Source organism: Macaca thibetana, chromosome 8 (assembly GCF_024542745.1).
Source record: "Macaca thibetana thibetana isolate TM-01 chromosome 8, ASM2454274v1, whole genome shotgun sequence".
Lineage (NCBI taxonomy): Eukaryota > Metazoa > Chordata > Mammalia > Primates > Cercopithecidae > Macaca > Macaca thibetana.
In genome coordinates this window covers 338,931-366,241 of record NC_065585.1, presented here as the reverse complement: position 1 = coordinate 366,241, position 27,311 = coordinate 338,931, and the positions used below count along the sequence as shown (strand labels likewise).

Below are 27,311 nucleotides of genomic sequence, written 5' to 3'. Positions count from 1 at the left end.
ATTCATTTGGGTAAATACAAAGGGACAAAACTGCTGGATCACATGGTAAAGGTATGTTTAGTTTTGTAAGACTGTCGAACTGTCTTCCAGAGTGGCCACCGTTTTGATCCCCCACCTGCAATGAATGGGAGTTCCTGTTCCACATCCTGGCCAGCACTGGGGGTTATCAGTGACGTGGATTTTGGCCATTCTAGTAGGTGTGCAGTGGAATCTCATTGTTTTAATTTGCAGTTCCTTAGAGACATGTGACACTGATCTCACAATGCCCGCCTGTCATCTGGGTATCTCCTTCCATCCGGAGTCTATTCAGGCCTTTAACCCATGTTTTAAATTGGGCTGTTCGTTTTCTTGAGTTTTTTTGCATATTTTGGATAATGGTAGTTTATATGTGCCTTTTACAAATATCTTCTCCCAATCTATGGACTGTTTCTCATTCTCTTGACATTGTCTTTTTTTTTTTTTTTTTTTGAGATGGAGTCTGACTCTATCGCCCAGGCTGGAGTGCAGTGGCTCAATCTCGGCTCACTGCAACCTCTGCCTCCCAGCTTCCAGCGATTCTCCTGCCTCAGCCTCTGGAGTAGCTAGAATTACAGGCACCTGCCACCACACCCGGCTGGTTTTTGTATTTTTAGTAGAGATCCCAAAGTTGATGTTGTCTTTTACAGAGCAGAATTTTGTAATTTTAATGAAGTACAGCTTGTCAATTATTTCTTCCATGGATTGTGCCTTTGGTGTTGCACCTAAAAACTCATTGTCAAACCAAGGTCATCTCTTTTTCTCCTATATTATCATCTAGAAGTTTCATAGTTTTGTGGTTTATATTTAGATGATCCATTTTTCTATGGAATGAAATGTGTCCTGCTTACCCCAAATTCACAAGTTGAAGCCTCAATGTGATGACGTTTGGAGATGGGGCATTTGAGAGATCATTTGAGTTAGATGAGGTCATGAGGGTCGTCATGGCAGAATTAGTGCTCTTAGAAGAACTTGCCCTTTCTCTCTCTGCCATGTGAGGACACAGTGAGAAGGCAGTCATCTGTAACCTAGAAAGAGAGATCCCTCACCAGAAACTAACCATGCTAACACACTGATCTTGGATGTGTAGCCTCCAGAACTGTAAGAAAATAAGGCTGGGCATGGTGGCTCACGTCTGTAATCCCAGCACTTTGGGAAGCCAAGGTGGGCAGATCACCTGAGGTCAGGAGTTCAAGACCAGCACGGCCAACATAGCAAAACCCCATCTCTACTAAAAGTACAAAACCAGCTGGGCATGGTGGCAGGTGCCTGTAATCCCAGCTACTCAGGAGGCTCAGGCAGGATAATCACTTGAACCCGGGAGCTGGAGGTTGCAGTGAGCTGAGATCATGCCACTGCACTCTGACCTGGGTGACCAAAGCCTCCATATGGAGGGGGACGGGGAGGGGGAGGGGAAGGGAAGTGGAGGAAAGTTAGTGTTTTAAGCACCCAGCTTGTGGTATTGAGTCTGAGCAGAATAAGACACATTTTAAGTTAATTTTTTGCGAAGGGTGTCTAGATTCTCTTTTTTTGGCATGTGGATGTTCAGTTGTTCCAGAATCATTTGTTGAAAAGATTATCCTTTCTACATTGAGGTGTGTTTGTTCCCTTGTCAAAGCTCAGTTGCATATGTTTATGCAGGTTTATATCTGGGCTCTCTGCTCTGTTTCACTGATCTATTTTTTCTGTTTTTTTTGACCAATATCGCACTGTCTTGATCACTGTGGCTTTACAGTCAAAGTACTGAAATTGGGTAGCATGGGTCTTTCGACTTTGCTCTTCTCCTTCAATGTTGAGTTGACTATTCTGGGTCTTTTACCTCTCCTTATAAACATCAGAATCAGTTTGCTAATATCCACAAAATAACCTGCTGAGTTTTTTGGGGTTTTTTTTTTTAGAGACATGGTCTTGCTGTGTCAGCCAGGCTGGAATACAGTGGCATGATCATAACTTACTGAAACCTCAAACACCTAGGCTCAAGCAGTCCTCCCACCTCAGCCTCCCAAATAGCTGGGAATATAGGCACATGCCACCAGGCCTAGCTAACAAAAAAAATTTTTTGTAGATATGGCGTCTCGCTGTTACCTAGGCTGGTCTTAAACACCTGGGCTCAAGCGATCCTCCTGCCTTGGCCTCCCAAAGTGCTGGATTATAGTTATAAACCACAACTAGCCCCTGAGGTTGTGATTGAGAGTGTGTTGAATACATAAATCAAGCTGAGAAGGACTGACATCGTGATAATACTGAGTTTTCCTATCCATGAACATAGAATATCTCATTTATTTAGTTCTTCTTTGATATATTCTTATCAGTCTTGTATTTTTCCTCATAGATTTTGCACATATTTTGTTAGACTTACACCTAAGTATTTTATCTTTGGTGGTGCTAATGTAAATAATGTGTTTTTAATTTCAAATTCCACTTCTTCATTGCTAGTATAAAGGAAAATGATTAACATTTGTATATTAACTTTGTATCCTGCAACCTTGCTACAATCACTTATTAGTTGTAGGAGGTCTTTTTGCTGACTCATTCCGATTTTCCACACAGATGATCATTTGTAAACAGTTTTATCTCCTCCTTCCCAATGTGTATACCTTTTATTTCCTTTTCTGTCTTACTGCATTAACTGGGACTTCTAGTGCAATGCAGCAGTGGTGAGAGGGGACATCCATGCCTTGTTCCTAATCTTAGTGGAAAAGCTTTAAGTTTTTTTTTTTAACCATGAAGTATGATGTTAGCTGTAGGTTTTCAGTAGATGCTCTTTATCAACTTGAGGAAGTTCCTCTGTATTCCTAGTTTGTTGAATTTGTAATCATGAATCGAGGCTGGCTTTTGTCAAATGCTTTCTCTGCATCTACTGATATGACCATGTGATCCTTCTTCAGCCTATTGATGTGGTATATCACATTACATTAATTTATTTCCTAATGTTGGACCAGCCTTGTTAACCTGGGACAAATCCCACTTGGTCATGGTATATAATTCTTTTTATACATTATTGAATTTGATTTGCTAATATTTTGTTGGAATTTTTGCATTTATGTTCACAAGAGGCATTTGTCTGTAGTTTCCTTTTCTTGTAATGTCTGGTTTTGGCATTTGGGTGGGTAATGCTGACCTCATATAATGAGTTAGGAAGTATTTCCTCCGTTTTTATTTTCTGGAACAGATTGTAGAGAACTGGTATAATTTCTTCCTTAAATGTTTGGTAGAACTCGTAAGTGAACCCATCTGAGCCCAGTGGACTCTATTTTGGAAGGTTATTGTTGATTTGACTTATTTAATAGACATAGCCCTATTCAGATTGTCTATTTCTTCCCACGTTTGAGATTGTGTCCTTCAAGGAATTGGTTCATTTATGAAATTTGGGCACAGTTGTTCATCTTTTTTTATTACCCTTTAAAAGTCTGTGGGACATCTCTGTAGTGATGTCCCCTCTTTCCTTTCTGATATTAGTATTTTGTGTCCTCTCTCTTCTTTTTCTTAAGTCTGGCTAAAGGTTTACTGATTTATTGTTTTTCAAACCATCTTCTGGTTTTGTTGATTTTCTCTATTGATTTCCTGTTTTCCATTTCATTGATTTCTGCTTGAATTTTTATTTCTTTTCTTCTGTCTACTTTGGATTTAATTTGCTCTTCTTTTTCTAGTTTCCTAGAGTGAAAGCTTACATTATTGATTTTAGATCTTTCCCATTTTCTAATACATACAGTCATCAATGCTATACATTTCCCTCTAAGCACTGCATTCACAGCATTCCACAAATTTTGGTAAGTTTTATTTTCATTTTCACTTAATTCAAAATATTCTAAAATTTCTCTTGAGATCTCTTTGACTCGTGTTATTTGGAAGTGTGTTGTTTATTTGCCAAGTACTTTAGGATTTTCTAGCTATCTTTTTGGTTTCATTTCTAGTTTAATGTCATTGTGGTCTGAGAACAGACATTGTATGTCTTCTATTCTTTTAACTATGTTAGAGTAGGTTTTGTGGCCCAGAATGTGGTCTATCTTAGTGAATGTTTCATATGAGCTTGGCAGGAATGTGCATTCTGCCATTGCTGGATGAAGCAGTCTACAGATGTAAATTATTCCCAGTTGATTGATGTGATGTGCTCTTAAATTCAACTACATCCTGCTGGATCTGTCCATTTATGATAGAGGGTGCTGGAGTCTCCAACTGTAGACAGTGATTCATCTACTTCCCCTTGTAGTTCTATCAGTTTTTGCATCACATATTTTGTTGTTGTTGTTGCTGTTGTTTCAGACAGTCTCGCTCTGTCGCACAGGCTGAAGTGCAATGGTGCAATCTTGGCTCACTGCAACCTCCGCCTCCTGGGTTCAAGCAATTCTCCTGCCTCAGCCTCCCGAGTAACTGAGATTACAGGCATGAGCCACCACACCTGGTTAATTTTGTATTTTTAGTAGACATGGGGTTTCTCCATGTTGGTCAGTCTGGTCTTGAACTCCTGACCTCAGGTGATCCACCCGCCTCAGCCTCCCAAAGTGCTGGGATTATAGGCATGAGTCACCATGTCCAGCTGGTTTTGTTGTTTTTAGAGATAGGGTCTCACTCAGTTGCCCCGCCTGGAGTGCAGTGATGTGATTATAGTTCACTGCAGCTTCAACCTCCCAGGCTCAAGTGATCTGCCCATCTTGGCCTCCCAAAGTGCTGGGATTACAGGCATGACTACCACACTTGGCAACCTCACTTTTTTTTTTTTTTTTTTTGAGATGGAGTCTCACTCTATTGCCCAGGCTGCAGTGCAATGGTGCAATCTTGGCTCACTGCAACCTCCACTTCCCAGATTCAAGTGACTCTCCTGCCTTAGCCTCTCAAGTAGCTGGGATTACAGGCGCACTCCACCATGCCTGGCTAATTTTTGTGTTTTTAGTAGAGATGGGGTTTCATCATGTTGGGCAGGCTAGTCTTGAACTCCTGACCTCAAGTGATCTGCCCACCTTAGCCTCCTAGTGCTGGGATTACAGGTATTAGCCACCATGCCTGGCCAACCTCACATATTTTGATGCTGTAGTTAGGCACATACACCTTAAGAACTGTTACGTTTTCCTGACGAATCAACCCCTTTATCATCATGTAATGCCCTTCTTTACCCCAATAACTTTCCTTTCTCTGAAGTCTGCTGTGTCTAAAGTAGTAAGATATTTCCGCTTACTTTGGATTACTGTCTTTCTCCATCCCTTTACTTTTAATATATATGTGTTTTTATGTTTAAAGTGAGCTTCTTTTATTTTTTGTTCATGGCAAGATCTTGTCATGAGACAGCAGGTTTCTTTTTTCTTTGCAATGGGGTCTTGCTCTGTTGCCCAGGCTGGAATGCAGTGGTGCAATCACAGCTCACTGCAACCTCAACCTCCCGGGCTCAAGCAATCCTACCACATCAGCCTCTTGAGTAGCTGAGACTTACAGGTGCACAACATCACACCAAGCTAAGTTTTTTAACTTTTCGATGAGATGAGTTATCACTATGTTGTTTAGGCTGGTCTCAAACTCCCAGGCTCAAGGGATCCTCCCACCTCAGCCTCCCAAAGTGCTGGAATTACAGGTGTGAGCCATCACTCCTGGCCAAAGTTGGTTCCTTATAGAAAACACAGTTGGGGCCAGGCACTGTGGCCTGTAATACCAGTGCTTTAGGAGGCCAAGGCAGGAGGATTGCTTGAGGCTCAAGAGTTTGAGACCAACCTGGGCAAAACAGTGAGACCTGATCTCTACAAAAATAAAAAAAGAGGTGGATGTGGTGACATGTACCTGTAGTCCCAGCTGCCCGGGAGGCTGATGTGGGAGGATTGCTTGAGCCCAGGGGGTCAAGGCTGCCGTGAGTCATGATCAAGCTACTGCATTCTAGTCTGAGCAACAGAGTAAGACCCCATCTCTAAAAAAACAAATAACTTTTTAAAAAGGGGATTATTGGCTGAGTACGATGGCTCATGCCTGTAATCCCAGCACTTTGGGAGGCCAAGGTGGGTGGATCTCTTGAGACCAGGAGGTCGAGACCAGCCTGGGCAATATGGTGAAACCCTGTCTCTACAAAACACAAAAATTAGCCAGGTGTGGTAGTACATGCCTGTAGTCCCAGCTACCCGGGAGGCTGTGGTGGGAGGATCACTTGAGCCTGGGAGGTCAAAGCTTTCAACAGACTGGGACTGTGCCACTGCACTCCACCCTGGGGGACAGTGAGACCCTGTCTCAAAAAAATTAAAAAAAAAAATTAAAAAGGTGATTACTGATGTTGCTGAATTAACATCTACCACATCTGTTACCATTTTCTACTTTTTGCCCTTGTTCTTCATTCCTATTTCTGTTTTCCATGCTTTTTCTACCTTTTGTGGGTTTACCTGAGCATTCTATTATATGTAATTCCATTTTGTATCCTTTTTTAGCATATCAACTATACTTCTTTTTTAACTTTTTAAATTGGTTTGCAATCTGCATTTAGAGCTAATCCAAGTCCACTTTCAAATAACAATCTCTTGGAAGCCCTGTCCCATCTACTACTGAGTCCGTCGAAGGCACTCTTCCTTTCTGTTACGGTGTTTTTGCTCTCTAGCATTTAAAAAATTCTTTAAATTTTCTTTTATTTTCTTTTTTGTTTTTTAAGACAGACAATCTCGCTATGCTGCCGAGGCTGGCCTTGAACTCCTGGGCTCAAGCAATCCTGCTACACTATGAGTTGCAAATACAGGTATGTGCCACCACATCCAGCTTCTTAAAATTTTAATCTCTCTGCCTACATTATCAATCTGTTTTTGTATACTGTCTACTTTTTCCATTAAAGCCCTTAGCATGTTAATCATAGTTTTAAAAAAATTCCTGGTCTGATTACTCCAACACTCCTGCCACGACTGACTCTGGTTCTAATGCTTGTTCAGTCTCTTCAGACTGTATTTTCTGCCTTTTAGTATGCTTTGTAATTTTCTGTTGATAGGTAGACATGATATAGTGGGTAAAAGGAATTGCAGTAAATAGGTTTTCACCATGTTTTCAGGTGTTGGGGTGGGAAAGCGTTCTATGACACTATGAGTAGGGCTCAGTCTTGCCAAGCTTGTGTCCCTGGACTATGAACTTCCCAAGTGCTTTTCAGTTTCCCCCACCCACCATCAGGTGGGACAGAATATCTAGAAGTAGCCAGTGTTAGGTATTTCCTTTCACCCAGATAGGTTAAGTTCTGATAAAAACACCAGCAGGTTAGGCCCTGGTAAAATTGTTTCTCCTGAGGGCAGGTCTTGTTAATAACAGAATGGTATATTCCAAAGTAGTTCCTTTTCACTTCCTCCTGCCAGAAGCACAAGGAGATTTTTCTCTGATATTCACTGTCAGTACCTAATAGAGCCCCTGGAGGTAAAACTCACAAAAGCATGGGGTCCTCCCATGACTGGGTCTCCCTGGAGTTTTTTTTTCAGAGTTGTCCACACTGAGCCTCTAACAATTTGCCAATTACATTTTAGGCTTACCCATCTGGCCACTGGTTACCTGGGAGATTATTGCTCACAAGTTGTGGTTGTGATTCTTTGTATCTGCCTGTTTATCTCTCCAATTTTTTTTTTTTTTTTTTTTTTTTGACAGAGTCTCGCTCTGTCACTCAGGCTGGAGTACAGTGGTGCAATCTTGGCTCACTGCAACCTTCATCTCCTGAGTTTCAGCGATTCTCCTGCCTCGGCCTCCCGAGCAGCTGGGATTACAGGCACCCACCACCACGCCCAGCTAATTTTGTGTTTTTAATAGAGATGGGGTTTCACCATGTTGGCCAGGTTGGTCTTGAACTCATGTCCTCAATTGATCCACCTGCCTCAGCCTCCCAAAGTGCCGGGATTACAGGTGTGAGCCACTGCGCCCGGCCATACCTCTCCAGTTTTGAGAGCAGTGACTTGTCCTCTGACCTCACACCTCTCTGATAGAGCTAAGATTTGTTGATTTTTCAGTTTGTTCAGCTTTTTACTTGTTAGGACACAGTGATGAATTCTAAGCTCCTTACATGCCAGAACAGCTAAAATATTATTTTTTTGGCCTTTTTCCTTTTAGTTTTTTATAAACTATATAACTGTTTAAAACCGAAATTATAACATTGTCTTTCTGAGTTTAAAATGTATGTAGATGTATTACGCATAACAACTATAACGAAAAGGATGGGAAGGATGGTTACAAGATTTCTGGATTTATGTGAAGTAGTACATAAATGAACTGTAAGTAAACTGTGGAAACTTACGTATACTGTAAACCTTAGGAAAATCACTGTAAAAAATAATGCAAAAATATTACGTAAAAAGCAAGTAATAAAATTTAAATGGAGTTCTAAAAAGTATTCAAATAACCCAAATAAAGGCAGGAAAAAGGAATTTAAAAAACAGAAGAGGTAAATGTAAATAAAAAATATCATGCACGAGTGCATTCCTGAACCGTATCAAAAATTACATTAAACATTAACAGACTACACACTACAATTAAAAGACAAAGATTGTTAGGATGAAGAAACAAGACCCAATTGTATGACATCTGCAAGAGATTCACTCTAAGTGTAAAGACACAGGTTGAAATTAAAAGGATGAAAAAAGATATACTATGCTAACAGTAAGTATAAGAAGGAAGGAGTTGCTACATTAATATTAGATAAAATATATTTCAAAACAAAATATATTACCAGAGACAAACAGGAATTCTCTTATCTCTCATAATGATAGTCATAAGTGCAAATGAGCCTTATAATACAGCTTCAAGATACATGAAGCCAACACTACAAAAATTAAAGGGAAGAAAAGACAATTCCACAATCATACTTCTGTATTTTAACACCCCCCTCTCAGCAACTGAAAGAATAACTAAACAAAAAAATCAGCAAGGATACAGAAGACACAAACAATACCATCAACCATCTTGACTTAACTGATATTTATCTAACCCCAAAATGTCAGAATACACGTTCTTTTTCAGTGCACATGGTATTTGTATCAGGAGAAACCACATTTGGGGTCATAAAACAGGAAGCAACAAATATGAAAGGAATGAAATAATACAGAGTATGTTCTCTGACCACAATGGAATTAAATGACAATAACAATAAGATAACTAGGAAAACACCAACTATTTGGAAATTAATGCGTGTCCAAATAATCATTGGGTCAAAGAAGAAATCACAAGAAAAACTAGATGTTTTGAACTATAATGTTAATGAAAATGCAACATATTAAAATTTTGTGAGATGCACCTAAAGCTGCACTTTGAGAAAACGATATAACTTTACAATACACTTAGCTCTTACATGTAGAAACCAAAGGCTTTATTCAACCAATTTTGAATGTGCACAAATATGGGGTGTATTTTTCACGAGCCTTTCTGAACAAACTAGAAGACAAGCTCCAGCCAACCAAGAGACGGGGAAATTTTTGGTAAAAGGACCAGAGGTAAACAATTATTAATAACATACTTAACTGCAGATAAAAGACAGTAACAAAGCTGCGGATATGAGTGGTAAAGTGTTATATGTTCTGAATTGTTTCTACAATATATACATTATAGAAACAATATAACCAACAAAAACTGGGAAAGGAATGAGGAGGAAAAGGGAGAAAAGTAGAACAAGCTTGTTGACTGTCTCAGTAACTGGGAGTCAAAGATAATACTTAGAGCTGACATATCAAGTAGTAGATGTATACTCAATAGAACAAAGGTAAACATTAAAAAAAGACTACTACTGGTCAGGTGCAGTGGCTCACGCCTGTAATCTCAGCACTCTTGGAGGTCGACATGGATCATTTGATCTCAGGAGTTTAAGACTAGCTTGGGCAACATGGTGAAACCCTGTCTCTACAAAAAAAAAAAAAAAAAAAAAAACTAGCCAGGTATGGTGACATGTGCCTGTAGTCCTAGCTACTTGGAAAGCTGAGGTGGGAGGATTGCCTGAGCCTGGTAGGTGGAGGTTGCAGTGAGCCAAGATTGTACCACAGCACTCCAGCTTGGGTAATTAAGGGTAAGACTCTTTCTCAAAAACAAAAAAAAGACTACTACTGACTGGTTGGGTATGGTGGCTCATGCCTGTAATCCCAACACTTTGGGAGGCCAAGGCAGGTGGATCACGAGGTCAAGAGATCCAGACCATCCTGGCCAACATGGTGAAACCCCATCTCTACTAAAAATACAAAAATTAGCTGGGCGTAGTTGCGGGTGCCTGTAGTCCCAGCTACTCGGGAAGTTGAGGCAGGAGAATCCCTTGAACCAGCGAGGCGGAGCTTGCAGTGAGCTGAGATCGTGCCACTGCACTCCAGCCTGGTGACAGAGTGAGACTCTGTCTCCAAAAAAAAAAAAAAACTACTACTGACTAAAATTGGCAAATGAAGGAGAGAATGGGGTGAGGAATCAAAAGGACATGGTAGGGAACCAACATCTATTGTCAAAAGTAAGTAAGTATATTATATAAAGAAGAGAACAAAGTTGTTATCAAGGTAATCACCAAAACAAAAATATGATCAGAAAAAATATATGTATTTTTTAAAGCAAAGAAACAGACCAGCAAGATAAAACTTCTAAAGCATGTGCACATGCTCACATTTGTCGAGGGGGCTGTATCTGTGAGACTGCCCCTGGAGGAGGCCATTAACATGAACACCATGCCCCAGCTGTCCCACACTTGGAGCCTCATAAGGCAGGATTGGGAGGCTGTTCCCAGGATTAGCATCCCATCAATTCTCACCTTTCTGGCAGCTTTTCAAGATCTCTGGTTCCTCAGCTCCCAGAAGATTCAGGACCCAAAGTTCCTTCCCCTGCTCCAGCTGGGAGATCAACTCCGGTTTAGGGACAGGGAATCCTGTTGAGGATGAGGACACTGGTGAGTTGGCATGGCCTGGGGAGCTGGGGCAGGACACTGCCCACTGGGTCTTCCAGGCCAGGTGGGGAGAGATGTGCCCTGTGTGCACATGTATACGCCTGCATGTATGTTGGTCAGGGGAGCCCGTGGGCTGAGACTAAGTACTGAAGGGGAATCCACTCATTAGCTCTCCTGCCACTGGAGGGACACCAGTGGGGCCACTGGCAACAGGGAGGGAAGTCCCTAGAACTGAGGAGCAAGGCAGGCTTTTCCCATGGGAAATGTTCCTTCTGTAGAGATCAGACTGAGACTTGGGACAAGGGGCAGGACCCTCTTCTTTGGGATCCAAAGAGCCAAAGCAGCCTCCCAAGCTCCTTAGAGGTCCCCAGTGCGAACCGGGCCAAGTGCAGAGAGCCTCACCCAGAGAGGCCACGTTCCCATAGTTCTCCAGCATCACATCTCTGTAGAGCGCCCGCTGCTGGGGGCCCAGCTGCTGCCCCTCCGCCTGAGAGAAGTACACGGCCACATCCTGGAACGTCAGCGGCATCTCCTGCAACAACACATCGCCGCTGCCCGGGCCATGCCCACTGGGCAGCAGCCTGCACTAAAAGGACTCTGACCTGGTGGAGCCCCACTACCCAGAGCCCTGCAGTGGTCAGTATGAACTGTGTATCAGCAGGTCCCTGATGGGGCAGCTCAGAGCGCTGAGGACCAGCCAACTTCAGCCACACGGGGACCCAGCTGAGCCAGAGCCCCTCTCCCTGTGGGAGGGGGAGTCTACATCTCAGAACCCTTTCCTCACGGTTGCTATGAGCCCCTGGCTGGCCTTACCAGTTGCCGGGCTCACGGCTCCAGAGAACAGCAGCTTCTGACTGGGAAGGGGATGAAGATGAAAAGGTGGGCAGGAAGGAGGGTTAACTCACCTGGTGCCCTGGAAGCTGGACTGTGGCTGACATTCTGTGCGCATGGGCTGCTCTGGTTTCCAAGAGAAGACAGGAGACTGCCCTGGCCTGAAGTCTCCCCCAACTTACCTTCAGTGGGGAGAACTCAGGCTCAGCCCCATTCAACCAGGGGTGTGGAAGGATGGCCAGGAGGCAGAAGCTGACTGCTGGTGTGGCCTCCTGGGTCGTGGGAAGCAGGTCACTATGCAGCATAGGCCGATGTGCCCTACTGCTCAGAGACTCCTGAAATCCCAGAACGGCCGGAGCCAGAGCCCGGGGGGGATCCAGGGACTCCCGGCTAAGGGGTGAAAAGCTGGCAGTTCCCGTGTCCAGACCTGCTGAAGGCCCTGGAAATGGGGTGCAGGGCTGTTCTACCTGCCTGGGCCAACCTGGGGCAAAGAGCCACGGGAGGGTGCCGCCTCACCAGGGTTGAGGACGTGAGAGGGAGGCCACGGGGGTGCTGCCGAAGGCCCCAGGCTCCGGGGAGAGGCCGGAAGCCAGCTGTGGTCCTCAGCCCGGCCTCCTAGGGCCGCGCCGCGGTCGCCTCCTCCCGGCCTCTGCAGCCCGTCAGTGGCTCCCGCGGCACCCAGAACAGGCCCCTCCTGGACTGGCCGCCGCCTCCCCGCGCCCTCCCCGCCTGCCCGCCCGCTTGGCGTTCCTTCCTGGTCCAACACTGCCCCACCTGTTCGCTTGGCCCGGGGCAGCCACCGAGGAAGCGCCGAGGAGCTGCGCAGCCGCACCGAACCCGGAGTGGACCCGCCCACAGCACCCGGTCCTGAGCCGGGGAGGGGGCGGGCCCGGGAGGACGAGGGCGGGCCCGGGAGGACGAGGGCGGGCCCGGGAGGACGAGGGCGGGCCGGGCCGAGCTGCGCACACGCAGACTTCCCCGCCCCCTGCGGGGCCTCAGTGCGCCTCGGAGAGCGCCGGGAACCGGAAACCAGCTGCGGTCCCGCCCGGATTCTTCCCGGGCCGCTCTGGGATGACGGGAGGCCCGCGCCGTCTATGGTCGGCGGGCGAGAGCCCGCGGCAGCTGAGCGGAGGGTCTGGGGCTGTGACGCTGCTCGTCCGGGCCGCGCCCGCCTCGGGCCAACCCTAAACCCCCTCCCGAACCGTAACCCCGCTGCGCTCCCGGTTCCTCCGTGGGTCACCACACATCATGTGTCCCGATTCACCATAACCACCAGAGAGTCGCTTATGAAGATGTCACAATTATTGGGACTCAGAACACAACGCCCCAAAATGAAGGCCTGGGAGGCAGTTTCCCTCCGACCTTCCCAGCCCTCCAGTCTCAGTTCTGTTCTCCCGCGAGGCTCCTCATAGGGTGAACCCCTTTTCCCCAAGGCGGGTCACAGAGACCAGAACCCCCAAGCCAGTCATACAACCTAAAAACATGACTCACGTTCTCCCGCCTTTTGGTGTGAAAACTGGCGGTAAAGGCCGGGGGTGGTGGCGCCTGTGGTCCCGGCTACTCGGGAGGCTGAGGCAGGAGAATCGCTTGAACCCGGGAGGCGGAGGTTGCAGGGAGGCGGAGGTTGCAGTGAGCCGAGATGGCGCCGTTGCACTCTAGCCTGGGTGACACCATCTCAAAAATAAATAAATAATAAATCCATGTATTTGCCTTTTCTCCAAAAATCTGCCTTTTATGAGTTGGTTTTCAGTCAACTTTCAGAGGGCAAAGAGGAACTTTCCCCTTGGCCCCTACACAATAAAGCATGGTTTAAAAAATACCACTTGATAAAGATGAGGAGGCCAGCTTAGAAACGGGGTAGAGGAAGGAAAGGAAAGCCAAGGACTATCTTGTCACCCAGAATATAGTGTAGGCCCTGTACACTCTGTTAGAATCAAGGCACAAATTTTATATCTGAACTTGAAGCAATCAACGAGGATGGAGAATGTCTAGAAGTCTAAAGAACCATGCAAAGTCTCACATGATTAAGAATATGCCATACATTATTAATATCAGTGCTGGGAGATTGTGAAGAATTACACACTGCTCTGCTTGTGGGAGCGTGGTTAGTACAATGTTGAAAATGAATTAACCTGTACATAAAGAGCCTTAAACACTTCAATTAATCTAGGATCTAGCCTATGGAAATAACAAAAATTACAAAGACAAGGGTGCCCATCCCAGAGTGGTGTTTGTGTGGTTTTTTTTAAATAATGGGGAGAATTTGGAAAATACCTACTTATTCATAGAAAGGGAAATGGAAGATAATTATGCTTTCTGCAGCACAGAAACAGATAAATCTATTGTCCTCTGTACACTTCAATTGAACATTATGCAGCCACTGTGTGTAGTATTTGAAAAAAATTTATTGGCAAAGGGTAATGCTTATTCAATAGAATGTGAAAAATAGAATACAAAATTGTATTTAGCATTATGATCTCAATTGTATATATGGGTGTTGAAGTTCACAAACTTAAGAAGGTTTCCAGATATAGGTGTGTCCAGAATTGGTGGGTTCTTGGTCTCCCCGAGTTCAATAATGAAGCCACAGACCCTCACAGTGAGTGTTACAGTTCTTAAAAGACAGTGTGCCTGGAGTTTATTCCTTCTTCCCGGTGGGTTCATGGTCTCGCTGGCTTCAGGAGTGAAGCCGCAGACCTTCGCGGTGTGTTACAGCTCATAAAGCCAATGTGGGCCCAGAGTGAGCAGCAGCAAGATTTACTGCAAAATCAAAAGAATAAAGCTCCCACAGTGTGTAAGTGGACCCGAGCAAGTTGCCACAGCTGGTGCAGGCAACCTGCTTTTATTCCCTTATCTGGCCCCACCCACATCCTGCTGATTGGTCCATTTTAGACAGCTGAGTGCTCTTTTACAGAGAGCTGATTGGTCCGTTTGACAGAGTGCTGATTGGTGCGTTTACAATCCCTGAACTAGACACAGAGGGCTAGACAGAAAAGTTCTCCAAGTCCCCACTAGGTTAGTTAGATACAGAATTAGCTAGATACAGAGTACCAATTGGTGTGTTTACAAACCCTGAGTTAGACACAGAGTGCTGATTGGTGGATTTACAATCCCTTAGCTAGACATAAAGGTTCTCCAAGTCCCCACCAGACTCAGGAACCCAGGTGGCCTCACCCAGTGGATCCCGCATGCGGGCTGCAGGCGGAGCTGCCCGCCAGTCCCCAGCTGCGCCTGCACTCCTGAGCCCTTGGGCGGTGGATGGGACCGGGCGCTACGGAGCAGGGGGCGGCGCCCCTCGGGGAGGCTCGGGCCGCGCGGGAGTCCACCGCGGAGGGGGGGCTCGGACATGGCGGGCTACAGGTCCCGAGCCCTGCCCCCGGTGGGAGGCGGCTGAGGCTCGGTGAGAATTTGAGCACAGCGCTGGCGGGCCAGCACTGCTAGGGGACCTGGTGCACCCTCTGCAGCTGCTGGCCCGGGTGCTAAACCCCTCACTGCCGTGGGCCAGCGGCACCGGCCGGCCGCTCCGTGTACGGGGCCCGCCGAGCCTGCGCCCGCGCCCGCCGGAACTCGCACTGGCCCGCGAGCGCCACTGCGCAGCCCCGGTTCCCGCCTGCGCCTCTCCCTCCACATCTCGCCGCAAGCAGAGGGAGGCGGCTGCGGCCTCAGCCAGCCCAGAGAGGGGCTCCCACGGTGCCGTGGCGGGCTGAAGGGCTCCTCAAGCGCCGCCAGAGTGGATGTGGAGGCTGAGGAGGCGCTGAGAGTGAGGGCTGCTAGCACATTGTCACCTCTCATAGGGACCTAGGTTGGTTTGTTCACTGCTCAGCCACCAGCCTGGAACATAGTAGGCACTCTATAAATACTTGGGAAGTGCTTGAAAAACGTATATAAAAAGCTGAAAATAAATACATCATATTAATTGTAAGATTGCAGAATATTTGATTTCCTCTTTTTCTTTTTCAAATCTCCTACAGGGGGTGTGTAATCACTCTGACTGGTGGCTGCAGGCTTTCCTAACGGATATTTCCAATTTACAGGGCTACCAACTGCGGAGCATCCAAGCAGTCCCTAAGCAGCAATCCAGCAGCTGACAAGGTTACCAGCGTCACTGCCACAGATGCTAGGCTGGTTTGCCATACTTACGTGGATTTGGTCAGCAATGAGCACGAAGGATATCGATTCTTTTCTTTTTTCTTTTTTCTTTTTTTTTTTTTTTTTTTTTTTTTTTGGCAGAGTTTCACGTTTCACTCTTGTTGTCCAGGCTGCAGTGCAATGGTGAGATCTTGGCTTACTGCAACCTCCACCTCCCAAGTACAAGCGATTCTCCTGTCTCAGCCTCCCAAGTAGCTTGGATTACAGGCATGCATGACCACGTCCGGCTGATTTTTTTGTATTTAGTAGAGACGGGGTTTCACCCTGTTAGGCTGGTGGCAAACTCCTGACCTCAAGGGATCCACCCACCTCCCAAAGTGCTGGGATTACAGGCGTGTGCCACTGTGCCCAGCCTAGATTGTTTATTTCTTACTCAAACAGCTACAGCATGATCAGCAACCTGTGTCCCTAGATACAGAATATGACAGCAAACCATAGGGGCCAGATGACAGGAAGCACAGATGGTGGCCATGGTGCTGTTGAGGCGCCAGTTCCACACTGCAGCCAGGCAGTGGTGTGTCCACAGCTGTACCCCAAGGAGAGGCAAGGGGAGCATCCCAGATGCAGCCAACCAGGGGCGCTGGTGTCACTGTCGTTTCTTACAAGGTTGCTTGTCTCCCTTAGTTTCAGGAGGAGCGTCCAAACATTCTGCCAAACTTAGCTCACACAGTGATGGACCTTGCTACACAGCTATGTGAAGATGTCCAAGGTCTTCGGGGCCCACAGCAGAGCTGTTCCCTACTCCACTGACCTCCCTGTTTCTAAAACCAGTGGGCTTTTTTTTTTTCCCTTTGAGACAAGGTCTCTGTCACCCAGGCTGGAGTGCAGTGGCACAATCTCGGCTCACTGCAACCTTCACCCGCGGACTCAAGCAATCCTCCCACCTGAGTAGCTGGGATCACAGGTGCGTGCCACCACATCCGGCATTTTGTATTTTTTTTTTGGTAGAGACAGAGTCTTGCTCTGTTGCCCAGGCTGGTCTCAAACTCCTGACCTCAAGTGATCCATCCACTTTGGCCTCCCAAAGTGCTGGGATTACAGGTGTGAGCCACAGCGCCCAGCCACCAGTGGGCATTTTTTAGTTTTCCTTTACTTGACCTCACAGCAATATTTGACACCATGAACTGTTCGTTCTTCTTGGAACACTCGATTTCCTTATCATCAATAATACCACCCTTCCTTCATTTTCTGCCAACAACTCTCAATCTCCTTTACTACTTTCTCCTCTACTCAGTGTCTGCCCTGGGCATTCTCCTTACTTTATTCTACATTTTCCTCTAAGAGAGCTTACCTTGTCTCATTTCTTCAACTGCTACTTACATGTAAATTACCCCACTTAAAAAAAATTCCATCTCAGACCTTTCTTCTGTGTTCAAACCTTTAGAAATACATACTCAGCATATTTACCCATTGGCTGGGTGTGGTGGCTCACGCCTGTAATCCCAGCACTTTGGGAGGCCAAGGTGAGCGGATCAACTGAGATTAGGAGTTTGAGACCAGCCTGGCCAACATGGTGAAACTCCATCTCTACTAAAACTACAAAAAATTAGCCGGGTGTGGTGGTGCACACTTGTAATCCCAGCTACTCAGGAGGCTGAGGCAGAAGAATCACTTGAATCCAGGAGGTGAAGGTTGCAATGAGCTGAGATCGCGCCACTGCACTTCAGCCTGCGTGACAGAGTGAGACTCCATCTACAAACAAAACAAACAAACAAAAATATTTACCTGGGCCAAACACCCACAGCAAGCAGTGCCGGAAAGGGCAATCGGACTGTGGGCCGGGGCAGGCCCTTGCTCTCCCTCCTCACATTCATGACTAATACACCTGTGTCTTGGGAAATTCTGGGGAGGAAAATTCAGACCCTTCCTTCCCACTGTACCCTCTCAGGAGGAGTGGCAGGGAAAGAGTGACATCATCGGGAATTGTTACCGTGGGGGACTGGTGGCAATAGCAAGGGTCTGTATCTTCCTCCCAGCTGCATGAGGTACATTCAGTACTTGCATCACCAGTTTCCACGTACAAAAACACCAGAATTCAGGCAGCCTGGCCAACAGAGTGAGAACCCATTTCTAAAAATAAAATAAATAAAATAATGATAAAGCCGATTAGCGACCATGATTTTGCATCTGCAGCCACAAGCGCCTGCTAACTGTCCTGAGAAACTGACCCTCCCAGTCATATGTAGAGGCCTCTGCCATGGCAAAGAGCAGACCCCAGTGCATTCTGTCTGCTCCCAGGAAGACTGGAAGGACAAAGAAGCTGGAGGGGCATGAGCTACCTGTACAAGTTCCTTCTCCACACAGGTACTTCACTCTGCTCTGCAGAGAATGAGTCAGAGGAGCAGAAGCCAGATGCTCCCCTAAAACAGCTTTCTGTGTTTCCCTGGTCCTGAGAGTGTTGTAGGAAAACAATTCTGGCAGCAGCACGGAGAGCAGGCTGGGGATCTCTGAGACTCTCCCCTGGCTGGATGTGGGGAAGGAGGTCACCAAGGCTGTGTTCATGCCAGGGCAGTCCCTTACGGCTGGAGGAGGGTGAGCTGTGGGATGGCAAAGACTCTCCTCTCTAACTCAGGCTTCTCTAAGCCCTGCTCCCAACTAGGCCTCAACCTTGGTCTTTAAGGACTGCAGACTCAACATAAATGGTTTTGTCCACACATCGGATGCAGGCGAACCGCACCATCAGGGCTTGGCCTGGGAGGGTTCCTGGCTTTGCACAGGAAGGAATTCAAGAGTAAGCTGACAGTAAAGTGAAAGCAAAACACATTTATCAGAGCAACAGAGTGTAGGAGAATGCCTGCTCCGTAGACAGAGCATGGCAGCACTGGCGGGCTCCTGAGTTATATGTGATGTTTTGGACCCCACAGGCAGGGCAGCACTGGCGGACGGCTGAGTTATATGCAATGTTTTGACCCCACAGGCACTGGTGGACTCCTGAGTTATATGTGATGTTTTGGATTGGTGTCCCCACCCAAATCTCAGGCTGAAATTTAATCCCCAGTGCTAGAGGTGGGCCTGGTGGGAGGGGACTGGATGACAATGGTGGATTCCCCTTTAATGCTCTTCTTCTAAGAGTGAGTGAGTTCCTGAGAGCTGGTCATTTAAAGGTGTGTGGCACCTCTACCCCCCTCTCTTCTCTCTTCCTCCTGCTTCCACCATGTAAAGTGCTGGCTCCCCCTTTGCCTTCCACCAAGAAGTGGGTTTCACCATGCTTCCCATGCAGCCTGCAGAACCATGAGCCAATTAAACTTCTTTCTTTATAAATTACCTAGTCTTGGGTATTTCTTTTTTTTTTTTTTTTTTTTTGAGACGGAGTCTCGCTCTGTCGCCCAGGCTGGAGTGCAGTGGCACGATCTTGGCTCGCTGCAAGCTCCGCTTCTCGGGTTCACGCCATTCTCCTGCCTCAGCCTCCTGAGCAGCTGGGACTACAGGCACCCGCCACGGTGCCCGGCTAATTTTTTGTATTTTTAATAGAGACGGGGTTTCACTGTGGTCTCGATCTCCTGACCTTGTGATCCGCCCGCCTCGGCCTCCCAAAGTGCTGGGATTACAGGCGTGAGCCACCATGCCCGGCGGGTATTTCTTTATAGCAGTGTGAGAACGGACTAATGCAATATGCTAAAGAAGGGGTGGGTTGGCCGGGTGCGGTGGCTGACACCTGTTATCCCAGCACTTTGGGAGGCTGAGGTAGGAGGATCACAAGGTCAGGAGATCAAGACCATCCTGGCCAACATAGTGAAACCCATCTCTACTAAAAATACAAAAATTAGCCGGGCACAGTGGCATGTGCCTATAATCCCAGTTACTCAGGAGGCTGAGGCAGGAGAATCGCTTGAACCTGGGAGGCGCAGGTAGCAGTGAACTGAGATTGTGCCACTGCACTCCAGCCTGGCCACAGAGTGAGACACTGTTTCAAAAAAAAAAAAAAAAAAAGCGGGGGGTTGGGTTATTCACAAGCTTTCTAGAAAGGGAGTGGGCAATTCCCTGAACGGAGGAACCCTCTCTTTTAAGCCCTATAAGGGAACCTTGTGGTGCTGCGATGGCATCTGTATAGTGTCACGCGCTGGCAGGCATGTCATATGCTGATGTATTAATTACAATTTGCATGTAATGAGCAGTGAGGGCAACTAGGGCTGCTCCCATCCCCATCTTGGTCCTGACTGGGTGTGGCCAGCTTCTGCACTGCCTCCTGTCTGCAGCAGCCAGGTAGTGACTGTTGCTGGGAAAACAAGTCCCATGGGGAGCCCACTTCACATCCCACACTGAGACGCACACAAACCCTAGTGCAGCCTCTAGCCCTCAGGCTGGCCCGGAATGACCACAGCCACTTTAGAATGTGTGCCAGAGGCAGCTTAATGCCACCAAAAGAACTGAGTTTGTTCCAACCAAGCCCTGAGGACAGGGGAAGTGAAGAGGCATGGTCAGTGGAGGAGCCACAGGTCACAGCTGGACTCTCTTGGTCCGTCTGTCCCCCACAGTCCCCGCTGGACTCTCTTGGTCCGTCTGTCCCCCACAGTCCCCGCTGGACTCTCTTGGTCCGTCTGTCCCCCACAGTCCCCGCTGGACTCTCTTGGTCCGTCTGTCTCCCACAGTCCCCGCTGGACTCTCTTGGTCCGTCTGTCCCCTAGTCCCTGCTGTTCTGGATGTCTGCCCATTGCCCCAGCCCAGGAGCTGGGAACTGCAGCTGTGCTCTCGAAGGCTGGACGTCAGGTGAGCTGTCCATCCTTCCAGTGAGTGCCTTCTACTCTGCCTGGAGCTTCTCTACCCAGCAAATGCCTCCAGGGCTTAAAATAGCCTCCTTGTTCATTCAGCAAGTATGTATTGGGTACCACCTGTATGCCAAGCCGTGTGCAGGAACTGGAGCTTCCCCGTCGTGGAGTGCACAGTCTGCTGGGCTGGAGAGATACGAACACTAAACAAGGCATAGCAGAAAAAGGGGAGCCGAGTGCCCCAGGAGCTCTGTGGGGTCAGAGAGGCCATTCTGAGGCCATAGCCAGGTAGAGAGTGGCTTAGGCCATGGAACCGCATGGCAGAGGCCCCACAGCACAGGACAGTGTGGCACATCAGGAAAAGCCTGAGGCTAAGCGGAGGAGGAGGACGCATAGGTGAGACTAGAGATGGGGCCAAACTATGGGGGACCCTGTGAGCCACAGGGGTTCTGCACTTCATTCCGGGATCACAGGACACCGCTCAGGGGTTCTCACGGGGGCTGTGGTGGTTTTTTTTTGTTCTCTGGCTGCTCTATGGGGGTGTTAAAGCCCTGATGGGAAGGCCGGGCGCGGTGGCTCACACCTGTAATCCCAGCACTTTGGGAGGCCGAGACGGGCGGATCACAAGGTCAGGAGATCGAGACCACGGTGAAACCCCGTCTCTACTAAAAATACAAAAAATTAGCCGGGCGCGGTGGCGGGCGCCTGTAGTCCCAGCTACTCAGGAGGCTGAGGCAGGAGAATGGCGTAAACCCAGGAGGCGGAGCTTGCAGTGAGCCGAGATCGCGCCAAAAAAAAAAAAAAAAAAAAAAAAAAAAAAAAAAAAAAGCCCTGATGGGAAATGTTAGGGACCTGTGTTAGCGTGACTCTTGTGGGGGTAAGGAGGAAAAGGAACAAGAACCCCCAGTTTGGGTGGCAGACAGGACATAGACAGCGAGAGAGAGAAAAGTCAACAGTGGAGGCAGAGGTGACCCTGTGTGGGCTGGACCCAGGTGGTCGTCATGGCCACCACACCAGAAAACAAGCAACAAGTGGGGACATGTTTGCAAAACAGATACAGGCCTCACCCAAATCAATGAAATAAGACCAAAAATTTTCCGGGCTGGGCACGGTGGCTCACGCCTGTAATCCCAGCACTTTGGGAGGCCAAGGTAGGCAGATCACGAGGTCAGGAGTTCAAGACCAGCCTGGCCAACATGGTGAAACCCTGTCTCTACTAAAAATACAAAAAAATAGCTGCACGTGGTGGTGGGTGCCTGTAATCCCAGCTACTCGGGAGGCTGAGGCGGGAGAATTGCTTGAACCTGGGACCAGGGAGGCAGAGGTTGCAGTGAGTGAGATCACGCCACTGCACTCCAGCTACAGAGTGAGATTCCGTCTCAAAAAAAAAAAAAAAAAAAAAAAAAAAAAATGTGGGGCGCAGCGGCTCAAGCCTGTAATCCCAGCACTTTGGGAGGCCGAGACGGGCGGATCACGAGGTCAGGAGATCGAGACCATCCTGGCTAACACGGTGAAACCCTGTCTCTACTAAAAAATACAAAAAAATTAGCTAGGCATGGTGGTGGGTGCCTGTAGTTCCAGCTACTCGGGAGGCTGAGGCAGGAGAATGGCGTAAACCCGGGAGGCGGAGCTTGCAGTGAGCTGAGATTGTGCCACTGCACTCCAGCCTGGGTGACAGAGTGAGACTCTGTCTCAAAAAACAAACAAACAAACAAAATTCCAACAGAAAAAATGGGCAAAAACAGGGACAAGAGTAGAAAACCACATGGTCGGCCGGGCGCGGTGGCTCAAGCCTGTAATCCCAGCACTTTGGGAGGCCGAGGCGGGCGGATCACAAGGTCAGGAGATCGAGACCACAGTGAAACCCCGTCTCTACTAAAAATACAAAAAATTAGCCGGGCGCGGTGGCGGGCGCCTGTAGTCCCAGCTACTCAGGAGGCTGAGGCAGGAGAATGGCGGGAACCCGGGAGGCGGAGCTTGCAGTGAGCCGAGATCGCGCCACTGCACTCCAGCCTGGGCAACAGCGTGAGACTCTGTCTCAAAAAAAAGAAAAAAAAGAAAACCCCATGGCCAGGGAACACCTGACAGTAGCAAATGTACAGATGTGGGGAATTTGTGCGAGTCTTCAGAGCTGGTGGAAATGGGAAGTGGAGTAACTATTTTGGCAGAAAAATATGTATTTTCCCTGTGAACCGGAATCCCACGTGTACACATCCAGAGAGTTCCTTTTGTGGGTTCATGAGGAGACTCACGCAAGGGATGCCCTAGCAATGAGAACCTGGAATGGCCTGAATGAGAGCAGGGGAGGGGCCGCCCAGGACAAAGCTGCAGGGACAAGGACCCTCTATGGCAACTTGCAGGCTTAGAAAGAAGGGTCTCCCCCAGTCTACTGGAGTTCTTTTTTTTTTTTTTTTTTTTTTTTTTGAGACGGAGTCTTTGCTCTGTCGCCCAGGCTGGAGTGCAGTGGCGCGAACTCGGCTCACTACAAGCTCCGCCTCCCGGGTTTACGCCATTCTCCTGCCTCAGCCTCCCGAGTAGCTGGGACTACAGGCGCCCGCCACCTCGCCCTGCTAGTTTTTTGTACTTTTAGTAGAGACGGGGTTTCACTGTGTTAGCCAGGATGGTCTCGATCTCCTGACCTTGTGATCCGCCCGTCTCGGCCTCCCAAAGTGCTGGGATTACAGGCGTGAGCCACCGCGCCCGGCCTACTGGAGTTCTTGACACTGGAATTTGGGGCTTCTCACAGGCCTGTTCAGAAAGGGGTCTGGTCCTGAGAAATAATAGGGTATTGGAGGCTTGTGGTCATAATGCTGTCTGTAGTTCCAAAGCCGGAAGAGGCAGCCACAAGCAGACAGGGCGCCGTGTCTCCTGTGTAGGTGGAGACTGGGCATAGTGGCTCACATCTGTAGTTCCAGCACTTTGGGAGGCCAAGGCAGGAGGATCGCTTGAGCTGAGCCCAGGAGTTTGAGACCAGACTGGGCAACACAGCAAGACCCTGTCTCTAAAAACATACATATATACATATGTACTTAAAAAAAAAAAGTAAAAGAATAACTGGACACAAAGCAAGGACTGTGATTGTTGATCCTAGCCTGAAAAAAAACTTTACTGGACATTTTGGGGACATCGGGAAAATTTGAACATGGGCTGGCTATTAAATGAGATTACAGAATTACTGTTAATTTTCTTAGGTGTGGTTATGTGGAGTGATGGTCTCATTTTTGAGAGGAGGGCTGTGACATTTGGGGAGATGTGTCACCAGCTGCAAATTACTTCCTAATGGTTCAACCAGAAATACAACATGTAGAGAGCATTTTGGAGAACAGGACAACAGAGCAGCAGCTGCTGAACTCAGGTGGATATAGAAGGTGTTTTGTGTTTTTTTTGAGACGGAGTCGGGCTCTGTCACCTAGGCTGGGGTGCAGTGGTGCGATCTCGGCTCAGTGCAACCTCCACCTACTGGGTTCAAGCAATTTTCCTGCCTCAGCCTCCCGAGTAGCTGGGATTACAGGCGCCTGCCACCATGCCCAGCTAAGTTTCGTATTTTTCGTACAGACCGGGTTTCACCATCTTGGCCAGGCTGGTCTTGATCTCCTGACCTCATGATCCACCCTCCTCAGCCTCCCAAAGTGCTGGGATTGCAGGTGTGAGCCACTGTGCCCAATCGGAGGTAATATTCTCTATGCTGGAAGTTTTTTGTAATGGAAAATTGGAAGCAAAACAAGATAGGAAGCAAGGTGAACGCCGCAGATGTCGGCTGCGTCAGACGGACCAGAAGGCCAACTGCCGGCGGGCAAGAGATAAGCACTGGCAGTAGTGGTTTGATGCCTGACGTTCCAGTAGAATGCACAAAAGCCATTACTGAAAGGGCAGGAAGTCCCAAGGCTTTCTCTAGAAAGAACACATTCCTGTTCCACTGGCCCTTCACCTGTGAGCTGGGATGGGAGCTTTTGGGTATAGCAGGTTGCTCCTAGGCCTCTTCCCAAGTTCCAGGTTTCCAGGGCCTAAAACCTGGTTGCTCTTCCTGTGGTTTGGGGCATTGTGGGGCTGAGTGATGTGGTTCTTCCAGCGAAGCTGGGGGACTGAACCACCCTGACTTGGGTGGTGCAGAGTCAGGGAACACCAGATTTGTTTCTTCTATCTGGGGCTTGGAAAAGCAAAAGGTGAGTACAGAAGATTAGCAATAAAACCGTAACTGTGGCCGGGTGCGGTGGCTCACGCCTGTAATCCCAGCACTTTGGGAGGCTGAGGCAGGTGAATCACGAGGTCAGGAGATCGAGACCATCCTGGCCAACGTGGTGAAACCCCGTCTCTACTAAAATACAAATAATTAGCCAGGCGTGGTGTCGTGTGCCTGTAGTCCCAGCTACTTGGGGAGGCTGAGGCAGGGGAATCACTTGAACGGGGGTGCGGGGGTTGCAGTGAGCTGATATCGCACTACTGAACTCCCGCCTAGCAATATAGCAAGACTCCGTCTCAAAAAACAACCACCACCACCACCACCATATCTGTATTTATTTGCCTCCAGTAATTTTTATCACTCTGCTTGATCCCAGTTACATTTTAAACTTCTACCACTTACTGAGGGCAGTGAATTCCATGTATTTTTTCTGTAACTTAGAAGTATTTTTATCTTGTCTTAAATTGATCTCCAGCAGTGCCTTTTTTCCCACACCCACGTGTTATTTCAGGGGTCAGTGACATTTGACAATGTGGCCGCGAATTTCACGAGGGAACGGATGCATCTAGCTTTTCACCAACAGGAGGCGATGTTGGAGAACTGTGGGAACTTGATCTGGCTGGGTAGGCACTGCCCTCACCCCTGCCCCTCTCCAGGCTCTCTGAGTACTTCAGTTGTTGAGAGTGATGGAAATTCCACATCCTTTCTAGACCTAGAAACTAGACCCTTTCTCCAGGGGACAGACCTGAGCTCCACAGGGAGGAAAGAGGCTGGGCCTGAGGTAGCCCCTCTCTCCAAGTTCCCTATAGATATTGCACCACGGAATTCCACTCATGCTTGGCAGGACTTTCTGTCTCCCCAGCATGATTTGGTATAGTCCTGATGAATCTGAATTTTTCTTTTTTGAGGCAGGATTTCATTCTGTCGCCCAGGCTGGCGTGCAGTGGCACAATCATGGCTCACTGCAGCCTCAACCTCCCAGGCTCAAGTGACCCTCCCACCTCTACCTCCCATGTAGCTGGGACTACAGGCATGAGCCACCAGGCCTGGCTAATTTTTTGGTTCTTTGTAGAGAGAGGGTCTCACTCTGTTGCCCAGGATGGTCTCAAACTCCTGGGCTCAAGTGATCCTCCTGCCTCAGCCTCCCAAAGTGCTGGGATTACAGGCATGAGCCATTGCACCCAGCCAGAGTCTGAACCTCTTAATCACCTTGCACTCTTTTCTCCCTTTGCCCTTCTTTCTCCCTCAGCCATGAGTCACCCCCATCCCTCCCCACCCCGGACATAGTTTTATCTTTAGAGCCCCTACCTATTCCACCATCGTGGGCCTTCCTACCTGGTCCAGCTGAATCTCTCTGCCTGCTCTCTGCAGACCATAGGCTTTGGTTCTCAGCAGAAATGCACCTGTTGTGTTTCCTTCTCTGCCAGCAGAATTTCTAGGCCTTAAACCTGACCTGATCTTCTAACTGGAGAGAGAGGAAGAGCCATGGCTGCCAGATGTTCCACAGACTGAAAATACACACACACAGAGATGCTCCTTCCCAAGTGAGAAGAGGGAAGCCAGCTCTGAAGAAAGCAGTAGTGGGATACATTAGGAGGAGACATAACTTGAAAAAACAGAGCCAGGTTCGGCATGGTGGCTCACACCTATAATCCCAGCAATTTGGGAGGCCAAGGCGGGTGCATCACCTGAGGTCAGGAGTTCGAGACCAGCCTGGCCAAAATGGCGAAACCCCATGTCTACTAAAAATACAAAAATTAGCCGGGTGTGATGGCAGGTGCTTGTAGTCCCAGCTACTCACTAAGCTGAGGCAGGAGAATCGCTTGAACCTGGTAGGTGGAGGTTACAGTGAGCTGAGATCACACCACTGTATTCCAGCCTGGGCGACAGGGTGAGACTCTGTCTCAAAACAAAAACAAACAAACAAAAAGGCCGGGCACGATAGCTCATGCCTTTAATCCCAGCACTTTGAGAGGCCAAGGTGGGCAGATCACTCGAGGTCAGGAGTTCGAGACCAGCCTGGCCAACATGATGAAACCTGTCTCTGCTAAAAGTACCAAGAAAAAAGCTGGGCATGGTAGCTCACGCCTGTAATCCCAGCACTTAGGGAGGCTGAGGCAGGCGGATCACGAGGTCAGGAGATCGAGACCATCCTGGCTAGTATGGTGAAACCCCGTTTCTACTGAAAATACAAAAAATTAGCCAGGCGTGGTGGCAGGCGCCTGTAGTCCCAGCTACTCGGGAGGCTGAGGCAGAATGGCGTGAACCCGGGAGACAGAGCTTGCAGTGATCAGAGATCAGGTCACTGCACTCCAGCCTGGGTGACAGAGCAAGACTCTGTCTCAAAAAAAAAAAAAAAAAAAAGTACTAAGAAAAAAAAAAAAAAGGCCGGGCGCGGTGGCTCAAGCCTGTAATCCCAGCACTTTGGGAGGCCGAGACGGGCGGATCACTAGGTCAGGAGATCGAGACCATCCTGGCTAACACGGTGAAACCCCGTCTCTACTAAAAAATACAAAAAACTAGCCGGGCGAGGTGGCGGGCGCCTGTAGTCCCAGCTACTCAGGAGGCTGAGACAGGAGAATGGCCCGAACCCGGGAGG

At 48.2% G+C, this 27,311-nt stretch overlaps 1 protein-coding gene across 3 annotated transcripts in view; it reads right to left on the bottom strand.

The window, feature by feature from the left end:
• ZNF251 (zinc finger protein 251) overlaps positions 1-27,311 on the bottom strand; it is a 107,031-nt gene that overhangs the window by 23,503 nt on the left and 56,217 nt on the right. The window contains exons 2-5 of one of the 3 annotated variants that reach the window (XM_050800879.1): positions 12,452-12,516; positions 11,752-11,801; positions 11,249-11,378; positions 10,715-10,828 (exon numbers count right to left, since the gene is read on the bottom strand). In XM_050800879.1, coding sequence (XP_050656836.1) covers positions 10,715-10,828; positions 11,249-11,378; positions 11,752-11,784 — 277 coding nt within the window. In that variant the 5' untranslated portion in view covers positions 11,785-11,801; positions 12,452-12,516. Of the gene's footprint in view, positions 1-10,714; positions 10,829-11,248; positions 11,379-11,751; positions 12,409-12,451; positions 12,517-27,311 lie in introns of those variants that run through there. The other 2 variants (XM_050800880.1, XM_050800878.1) reach the window with 2 other exon arrangements.